Source organism: Carlito syrichta, unplaced genomic scaffold (genome assembly GCF_000164805.1).
Source record: "Carlito syrichta isolate Samal-C Ts95f unplaced genomic scaffold, Tarsius_syrichta-2.0.1 Scaffold284263, whole genome shotgun sequence".
Classification (NCBI taxonomy): Eukaryota; Metazoa; Chordata; class Mammalia; order Primates; family Tarsiidae; genus Carlito; species Carlito syrichta.
The window spans coordinates 511,796-522,379 of NW_007228359.1; the positions used below are offsets into that span (position 1 = coordinate 511,796).

Genomic DNA, 10,584 nt, shown 5'->3' on the forward strand with positions numbered 1-10,584 from the left:
ATGAAAGCACACAGGGCAGGAAGCATATTTAAATTCTGTGATAAATAGTTTCGAGCACTTCAACAGCATTTATTTATATGCCAGTAAATGTTGTGTTAATTATACATCATTCTTATTTATGCATCAAAGCAGACATTAAATATATGTGATATTTAAAAGTCATTATTTGAAAGCAGTGTTTTTCTATCAATTTATATTATTCTCCCTTTCATTTTTGCCAAAGCCACCCGGCTTTCTGTATGTTTTTGATAGTTAGAATTAGCAAAGTATAACATTTTCAGATACGAAGAATTGCCAGATGAAATTATGGTGCGGATTAATTTATAGCGTCTTCGTTCTAGAGTCAGACAGAAACGGGGTTGCAATCTCAGCTACGGCACCTACTAGCTGAGTCAACCTGAACAGGTTGCATAGCCCTTTTCAGCCTCAGTTCCCCATCCGTGAAGTGAGTATTATAACCTCATGGGATCAAGGCCAGAGGTGAAGCAATTGTCACGGGGTTCAGAAATCAACGCTTCTGTCACAACCCTCATCCCAGGTGCACAAGATCCGTTCTTACTTGTATGGGTGAGTTGCAACAAACGCGTGCTGTTTTCAGATGCACTGTGGCCCTCACAGGAGAGAAGCAGCATTGCTTTTACATACTCGTTCCTCTGTAACTCCAGGAGGTGGAAACCCCGAAAGACTACAGTGAGTGATTATAAGCCAGAGGAGAATCTGAAGCTCTCTCTGGTGAATGGAGTATCACCCATGTGCCGTGTCGTGCATACTGTGTGTTCCTAGGCAGCGGCACTCTTTCTCTCAACTGCAGCAAGAGGCCTTATAACCAGAACAGAACTGTAAATTTGAGGATGAAAGAAACGCAAAAAAGAAAATTTAAGCAGCCGCTACCCTGCTACCATCATGCTGGGGCACGTTTAATAGGCGATTTATGTATTAGGTCGAAATGAAGCACATTTCTTTTAAAAAATTGATTTCTGGAAGAAATTGGCATTGGATCCATAAGAATTCAAATAAAAAAATATTCTCAAAAAATTATAGGATAAAATTATCCTATTATTTGACCTTTCCCCATATTAGTGATTTAGTATGTGCAAGCTTGAATAAAAATTGCATTAAAAGCTAGCACACATTTTCCTCACACAGCGATTATCATTTCAGAAGCTGTAATAAAAGTGTGTCGAAGGGACCCATTTGTCCAAAGAGCTGTAATGGATACTCAATTCTTAATAACTCAGATTTTTTCATAGACAAAAATTATTTAAACGTTGTTGCTTTTACTGTTGAAAGATTTCCATCTTTAGGTTTGTTCTTCTGATAAACTTCACTAAGATTCACTTTTACAGAATAAAGATTCTAGAATCATACCATGGAATCACAAGGAAAGATAGTTTTCTTCCTTTTTTCTTCTTTTTTTTTCCTTGCTCCTTTTGATTCCATTAGATACTCAAACATGAAGAAAAAGAAGAGAAAAACCTATCAAGAGTCATATCTAATGCTGCAGACCAAGCGCTGAAAGTGCTAAATGTTCCCCATATCTAAACCAACTAAAATTTTTATTTACATAGGAACTTAATGCATCAGAAAACATTCAAAGCCAAGAGAAAATTGATATTTTAAGAACTGGTTATTTTACTTAAGATAAATTGTTTAGGTAATTGTCCCGACTCTCCATGTAGTACTTTGGATTAAATAGCCATATCCTCTTCTGGTGGTCTTTCTTGGTGGCCAAGAGCTCTGGTTTTCATTCCCTCTGGCTCTAGCTAATGATGGTACTTTGACCAATCAGCTTAACCTTTCTTGATCCCAGGCTATCAACTTATTTAGTCAAAAGCTTGGAAAAGAGAGGTTCTTGGAAAGAAGAGGGGCATGTCAGCATAATGGTGAAGCCAGGTATCACTGGAATGTTTAAATAAATTCAGAGGAACCTTTAAGCTGTAAAAAATCTATAATATGAACAATTTAAAAAATCATTATATCATAAGATACTTGGTACATTATAAAGAGAAAAACAAGCCTTACTAATGTTTAGAAAAACTAAGAGGCTGATAATGTTTTTATATCCAATATTTATTAGTCCAAAGTTGAGAAAAAGTTAAGTTCTATATCAAATATTTTTTTCTAAAGTATGTTTATATGCAGTGCATTTCCTCTGAAATGATTAATATACATCCCGATAATAGCTTCACATCTTGGCTTAACAAATGTGCGGGCATTGAAACAGTGTTGCTTGCCTTGGGGCATTTCAGAAAGAAGCATGCCCAGCTCTATGTTGACTGCATTGCTGTTTTTTCATTTTTATGTTGTTGCTCTACTCCGTATTATTCATGTAACCTAGGGTGGGCAATTTCTCGTCACTGAGTTGCATTTCCTGATCTGTGTGTTTACCATACAGGGTTGTTGTGAGGAATAACTAAGATGATGTATGCACTGTACCTAGTACATATTGCCTGGCAGGTGACAGGATATCAATGCATGTTTATCATTTTGGAGATTAATGTGGGCACAATACTCCCAGTGCCTTCCAGCCTTAAGATCATAGAGGGAAAAAATGGTAGTACACCTGGAAGTCTGAAAAAGAAGCTGTTGAAAGGGAGCTGAGTTCTTCGATCTGGCAGACAGGTGAGCAAGTCAAAGAGGTGCAGGAAGGAGAGAGCACATGAGACTTGCGAAGACTTTCCATCTGAGTAGTGGCTCAGCTGAGCAAGTTGGGGCAGGTGGGCTGCTGATCTCTCCTGGCAATATTTCTCTGATGATATGGAGAGCAGCACAGATGTTTCCACAGGCAATGTATTGAAGGTCATGTAACTGCAGACCATTTCTGGCCTGATTGTTGAGACTACCAAGGTCTCAACTACTGTGTTTTGTGTTTAATTTTACTTCTATTTTGTAAAGAAATAGATGGGATTTATGTTATTCGCTAGAATAATAATAGTAGTCAAGATAATGTCTTGGAGTCTTTAACCATATTTCACCTTGGTCGAACTTCCATTTGTCACACTCTCTTGAGAAATGCCTGCTTGCCCGTGTCTCAGTGGAGGCGATGCCAGCACCAGTTACTGCATGAGGAATAAGAAGGGTCAAGAAATGGAAGCCAGTTTATGCATTGCTTAGTCTTCTGAGAAGACTTCTTAGACTCTGTCATTTGCAAAATGGAGAAAGGCCCTCCTCTGCCTTATAAAGATATAAGGAATTACACCCGAGAGAGCAATATGAAATACCTTAAGCATAAAAACAAACAAAAGGAAATATTATTAAACAGAAGTCAAGGGATGTCATGAAATGGCACTGAGCCCAAGCGAAATCAGTAGATCCTATTAGGACTAGCTTCATCTAGCCATGCTGCCTGTACATTCTCTTCATGAATTTAGATAATAACATCTCCCTTGCTTCTTCATGGTTATTTTATGTTGGGGGAAATGTATTAAAATTCTCAAAACCTTGTTTTAGACATTGAAAGTAATACAAATATTGCTAAAAATTTCACTCTTGGACTTTAATGAGACAATGTGTAATCAGTGAGATCAGACATAAATGTAATGAGTTACATGCAATAGAGGCTAGGCAAAAAACCACAGGATACAGAAAGAAAAAATACACTGAAGTTCAAAGGAAAGAGAGGTTACACCAAGCTGGTGGGAACAGATAAATGGACAGTGACTTATTTGCGGGGGATAGTTGCTTAAAGTTGTGATTGTAGCAGAGGGATAACAGGTTACCCTGCTTGACCCAGATTAGAGGAAAGAAATCAGATAAAGTAGGTGATGCTATCACAACACAATGTCTGACATACAAATATGCAAAAAAGAAAAAAGCAATACTATAGTATACACACAGTTAAGTTCATTTTAGGAAACGTGGAAGATGCAAATATCTTGTTTGAGACCTCAGAAGTGAATGACAGCAGAGAAAATTACAACTAAAGGATCCTGACAGCAATCCCAGCTTTCGATATTTCACAAAAGTAAATCCTTTGTACAAGTGTATGTGAATGTTGAGCACGATTGGTAAATGAGCAAGTAGATCCTTTCTAACGTGTACCTGATCAGAGGGCACAATGAAAAGCCAGTGAGCGAATGAACCGTTTCTACACATATATGTGAAAGTAGGGTACAATGAGCAGTAAATAAGTGGGTAAATCCTTTCCATGGGTGTACCTGAGCATAGGGCACAGTGAGGGGTGAATGAATGAGTAAATTCTTTCTATATATGTCTGAGCATACAGTATAATGAGTGGGAAATGAGTGAGTCAACCCTTCCTTTTTTTTTTTTTTTTTGACATTTGGGTTGATGTATATGTGTGTTTTCTAGTTTGCAGTCATGATGTATTCTCTGTTGATTCTATTCTCTTGGCAAGGAAACCCTTTCTACACGTGTATGTGAGCACAGAACACAATAAGTGGTAAATGAGTAACACCTTTCTACATGTGTTTGTGAACATAGGACACAATGAGTGTAAATAAGCAAGTAAACTTTTTCTACACGTGTATGTGAGCATAGGGCACAATGAGTAGTGAATGAGCAAGTAAACCCTTCCTACACGTAGATGTGAGCATTAAGTACAATGAATGGTAAATCAGTGAGTAAACCTTTTGTACCTGCGGACATGAGCATAGAACGTAATGAGTGATAAATGAGTGTATGTGAGCACACAGCACAATGGTGAATGAGTGAGTCCACACTTTCTACAGGTGTACATCAGCATAGGGCACAATGAGTGGCAAATGAGTAAACACTTTGTACATGTGTACATGAACACAGGGCATAATGAGTGGGAAGTGACTGAGTAAGCACTTTCTAATTGAGTATAGGACACAATGAGTGGTAACTGAGTGAGTGAACCCTTTCTACACATGTACCTGAGCATTGAGAATAATGAGTGGTGAATGAGCAAGTACACCCTTCCTTCCTACTTTGGTCCGTGATCATAGGGCACAATGAGTGGTGAATGAGCAAGGAACCCCTTTCTACATGTATACATGAACGTAGGGCATAATGAGTGGCAAATAAGTAGTAAGCACTTTCTACAAGTGTACATGAGCGTAGAGCACAATGGGTAGTAAATGAGTCAACACTTCGTACACGTGTCTGTGAGCATAGGGCACCATGAGTTGAAAATGGGTGAACAAACCCTTCCTGCATGCGTATGTAATCATACACATCAGTGGCAAATGAGTGAGTAAACACTTTCTACACGTGTGTGCGAGCATAAATAAAAGGAGCAGTACATCAGTGAGCTAAACCTTTGTGCATGTGTCCATGAGCATAAGATACAACCAGTGGTAAATGAGTGACTAAACCATTTCTACACAATACATGCACATAGAGCACAATAAGCGAGTATACCCTTTCTACATGTGTATGTGAGCCTAGAGCACAATGAGTAGTGAGTGAGCAAGTAAGCCTTTTCTACTATGTGAGTATAAGGCATAATGGGTGGCCAAAATTTACTTGTTACCAAAAACAATTTTTAATTTCTTTAGAGTAGACCATGGCATGTTTGATAAACTGTAATGTTGTTAGGCAAATAGCATAAATTTGAATGAAAAGGACTATTCTGGTTACTTGTTAAAATTACACAGGACAAATTATAGCATTTTAGATTATCAGATTTCACTGTCTTAATGTCTCTGGGGTGACAAATATAAAATAGTGCATATCTCTTTATTCAAGGCATAAATAAAAACACAGAAAGATGGAAAACATCAGTTTAATGGCAATACAGATTTGCTTTAGAATTTGCTGTGTAAGAAAACAAATCTATAACTGTTCTGTCAGAAATAAATTTTATTTAATTAAAAAATGCTAATAAATGCATGTGCTTAGAGTGGATGAATGATTACAATCTGAAAAATAAGTACTATGTTGCAATAGTGTATTTCATATCTGAAGACAGTTCAAAATTTTAGTATCCTCAGAATATTCTTTACACTATATGTTTGAGTTTCTTTCCAGTTATAATACTCACGTAAATTATGCTTTAACTTGCATTTGTTGAATCTATTATGATGGGAAATGTTGGGTGAAAATGGAGCTGCTGTTCCCTTAATAGCTTATAGGGATGATGGGGTCAGGTATTCCCCATGAAGGAGTGGTTAATTGAGAAAGGGGCAATGTAAAACAAGGCGCATTTTCAGCAAATTTGAGCCAGTCTGCAGTGCCTGTGCTTAAAGGAAACCACTAATTTGCAAAATATTTTTTAAGTGAATTATTTTATCAAGTTTCATTGCTTTCATCATTTTTAAACCTTTATTTTTGTGCTTGTCATAGTTTTTGTCAAACAGATTGTATTTAGAGAACCATCTAATATTTTCGTTTTCTTTTATTTTTTGCATCACATGAATCCCTATCAGGAGTTTCTCTTCAAAAGATAATGAGAATACATGTTCAATTTTGGACAGCCCTGATACTAGTGTGGTTCTGCAGATTGTTCATATTTTCCTGGCCTGATCTTGGTACTTGGAGCTGCACACAGGCTGAGCTATCACTTTTGCATTCTTTGGGCTTGTCACTCTGTCTCCATAAAGGAGCAGTCTCCAGAGAACGACCACTAACCCCTGGGTCATCCGGTTTCCTTGAGGAGATACTGTGCTAAATATTCAGCCCATCTATCAAAAAAGGCAAATCAGTGACAACACGACGGAAAAACAGTCGTGTGTGTCTCCTAATTGGCTGCATCAGAAACCCTGAAATTTACTCTACACACATCAGTTTTTTGAGACCCAGGGCTCTGCCGCAATCTTTGTTGTTGCCAGTTTGGACCCAAACGTGATTTAGGCGAAATAGTCACAAAGATCAAATTCCCCAATTCTTACGCCCTTCAAATATTTTTAGCCCTTGTCCAACTGGGGGTGGGGGAAGAAATGCTTGAAGGCTTATCATATTAATAAATGTATTCAGGGTGTCATTTGTAGCTACAAGCATGTTGGATAAAATAGATGAAGAAAAATGCAAACAGACAGTTTTAATTTCTTCCCCGAAATAGCTGTTTCAAGAATTTCCAATTCTTGATAGCACTAACTCTTCCTCTGATTTCAAGGATAAAAAAGGAAAAAGATCTTACTCCCTGGAACATGACCCCCCCCCCCCCCACTGAAGCCTGCTGCTCTCAGTTCCTGTTATAGCTGCTGTGGTATTCCAGTAGGAAAAAAAGAGAGAGAGAGAGAGAGAGAGAGAGAGAGGTGTGTTCTTAGGTACCAACACAGGAACAACCAAGTGATCACAGGAAGTGCTCCTCAAGGAATGACTTGAGGGAAAAGTATCTGCATTGGTTCCTCACAGTGTTCCCAGCCTTGGGATGGCATTGTTTGAAACAGACAAAACAAACACCACCGACTTCCTGGGACTGAAATCCTTTGTATGTGTTGTTATTTGCAGTGCATGCCAAGACATTCATGAGCACCAGAGCCAAGCTGGCGAGCTAATTAAATATATATGTGTATATGTTTAAAACAACCTAATAAGGAGCATTGGAAATCTTCAAGATGAGCGAATATCTTATAACTTCTTCCGCAGGTGCGAGGATAGCTACAAGCCATGGACTTTCTGTCCTGCTTCTTGTTTGTGGCTTTGTGAAGGGTGCTTTGCTTTAATCTAAAGTGCTGACTTTTTTCCAATATCACTTTCTCTTCTTAAAGCAAAGAGCAAATCGCCTGTAAAATCTACGGAGCGGACAGCAAAGTTGACCCTAAACTCCAAGCACCACCCTGCACCCACTCTACTATAATTAACTACACAAGGAGCGCCTGCTTCCGGACGCATAAATGAAGAGGCTATCACACGCTTTGTTGATAATATTTTCTTTGGCAAATCACTGATCCTTTATTTCAAGAGAATTAGTGTGAAGTGATAGGACATTTTCTAATAGCAAGATCTATTTTTTTCCTTTTCTTTCGACGACTGAAATCATCATCTCACTGACTGCTCAGGGGTTGGCCAGAACGTCATCAGTAGAGTAGATGTTTTACTGTGGATACTCCTAGTTTCATACTAAAGACTCATTATCTGCAGGAAGCAAACAGAGATTAAAAAGCTACAACACACAAACTATCATCAAACAAAACCCCCCTTTAGGGGCAAGAACAAAATTATCAACATTGAAAGTCAACAAGGAGGACGTTATTTTAAATATGGAATACTATAAGAATTTTTTTAATTTTCCCTTTTTTCTTGGATTTTTCTTCTTTTTCTTGATTACAGTTCTTGTTCAATAGTGGCAAGTACTGATATTGGCCAATCCTTGTCAATCCTGGGAGATTTATATAAATACATTTTGAGTGTTCTATATTTCAATGTATTTTGATTCATTTCACAATTCTTGTATATGCAAACTTGACAAATTCTGTAAATTGCTTATAGTATGTGTGCTATAACTTCAAAGTAGATGTACTATGACCCTCATGCAAGCTGATTTTTATCATTATATCTATAAATATATACTTATGAATACCTATGTGTTGGGTCACTGACCAACTTTTTTCACCACACATTTGTTTTTCATGTATAATCCATGCATTGTGTGAACTTTGCGATGCATCATTTCACTTCCACGGGTTGGACAGCTGCAGACGGTCTTTGTTGTCCTCTGCTTCCTTCTGGAAAATGCGTATTCAAAACTGTAGTCTCTCATATATGAATTAATTTTGTTGTGTATGTGCTATGTTGGAATTTGCTATGTTTCTTTATACATGGTATTCACTGAGATTTGAGAGTCTTAACTCTGAAGAATGTACACTTTCTGGGTTTGGAAGCTACCCCTGTATTATTATCATTATGATTGTTGTTGAAAAGGAATTTTGCTTCTAGAAAATTTACCTTGAAGGTGAATGAGAAGAAGGTGAAACACTCACCATAATCCCCTAAATTTATGGAAGAACACACTTCTTGCTGTGGCTAAAAATGCTGCTTCCTTTGACCTTATGAATTTTTGTAACTTGTCATTCTGTTATTTGCTGCTAACTATATTTTAATGTCTCCTACTTAAAATTAAAATTTGACTGTTGGCTGAGTACAGTATGCAAAAGATGGCTGGAAATTCCTAACTAAAGCAGTGTGTTCAGTCCGTCTTAGCTAGGTGAATTATAATTTCAAACAGTCCATTCTTATTTTTTAGCTTTAGGATCATTTAAATTCTTTTATTTAGAACTTTTTCCCCACTTTGTCAAAAAAAAAAATAGAACTATAAATGTGTTTCTTACTATGAAATAGATTTAGCTTAAGAAATAAATGACCTAAGCTTGCCTTCCAGAAAGATTTTTCCATTTGCTTTTGCTACAAAGCCAGAAGGTCACCTATGCGGGACTGTCAGCCCCCAACCCAAGTTCCTAAACTGAAACCTGAAGGCAATGAGTACCTCTGCTTTTCAAAGGTAAATGTGTTAATTTCCTATGAGTCGGTTATAAGCAGTGTGCATATTTTTACAGTATTCTTGACATTACCTGAGAAATATTTTTCATGCTAAATCTTTTATTGCCATTTTTCTTGTTCATTTGGCTCATTATTTCAGTCTAATGAAAAAAATAAAAGTTTTGATTGCACTATTTTATTAACCTAGAAATGTATTTTCTTTCAAAATTTAATACTTAAAAATTAAGCATAAAACAATGGCAAGATAAATATAATCTATTAAATCTATCTGGGACTTAAAGATTACATACATCAAAGCTTGAATGAATATACTGTTCCAAATTTGGTCAACCTGGGGAAAATCCACTGTGTAATGTACCCCAAGTTTGGGTCATGAGATTGGTCAGTTCTAAAGCAAGACAGACTGGTACCTATATCGACAGTGTTTCCCATACTCTTCATAAAGGACACATATTAGTTTGGAAAGAGTCTCACTAGACTGTGTCAGGGTTCAAAATAATGAAGATTTATTTCTCACTGTGCTACCAAGAGTCCAACTTGCTGGTCACTTTGAGGAAAAACATAGTATATTATTTGCTCCAAATTCAAAAGGTTAATGTGAAATCTTAAATATTGGAGCAGAAACCATAGCAAATTAAGGAGACCTTCTAGAGGTTTTCAGCTTATGTTATATCTCTCTGGGACTATAACTCTGTTTGTAGACATGACTATGAAAATGAATAAAGATTGAAAAATAAGTTACCATAGAGTTTTGACCTTGTTTCCATGGTTATGTAATATCTATCATAAGAAATTGCTTAATGGAATTAAAGTTGAATACTTGTGCTCTGTCTTCAAGATTTACAGATTGCTTACTTATTAATAAAACAATGTAAGTGAAAACACATGAGGGTAAAATAAGATAAAAATTATCTAAAGCGAAGTTGTTAACCAGGGTTAGTACATAAGCTTGGTGGAATTCATGAACTCACTGAAATTACACGTATATTTTTACACATGTGTATTCGCTTTATGAGATATGCATATATGTATTCATTGATTCTGAGTGATTTACTTTGATTTGCTGGCCTGAGAAAAGAATGCTTAGATGATTTTGAGCACTCAAGTAAACCTGATTATTATAATTTTGAACTGTTTTGCCTTGAAGTTCTTGGATCCAAGACATATTTAAGAAAATGTATTAAGTCAGTCTCTCTCTCTCTCTCTCTCTCTCTCTCT

The 10,584-nt window shown here is 36.8% G+C and overlaps 1 protein-coding gene across 1 annotated transcript in view; it reads left to right on the forward strand.

Moving 5' to 3' along the window:
* Window positions 1-10,497, forward strand: part of LOC103254549 (V-set and transmembrane domain-containing protein 2A) — a 36,952-nt gene extending 26,455 nt beyond the window's left edge. Inside the window, exon 5 of the mRNA XM_008052619.2 lies at window positions 7,516-10,497. Coding sequence (XP_008050810.2) covers window positions 7,516-7,592 — 77 coding nt within the window. The 3' untranslated portion in view covers window positions 7,593-10,497. The remainder of the gene's footprint in view (window positions 1-7,515) is intronic.
* The last annotated feature ends 87 nt before the right edge of the window (window positions 10,498-10,584 follow it).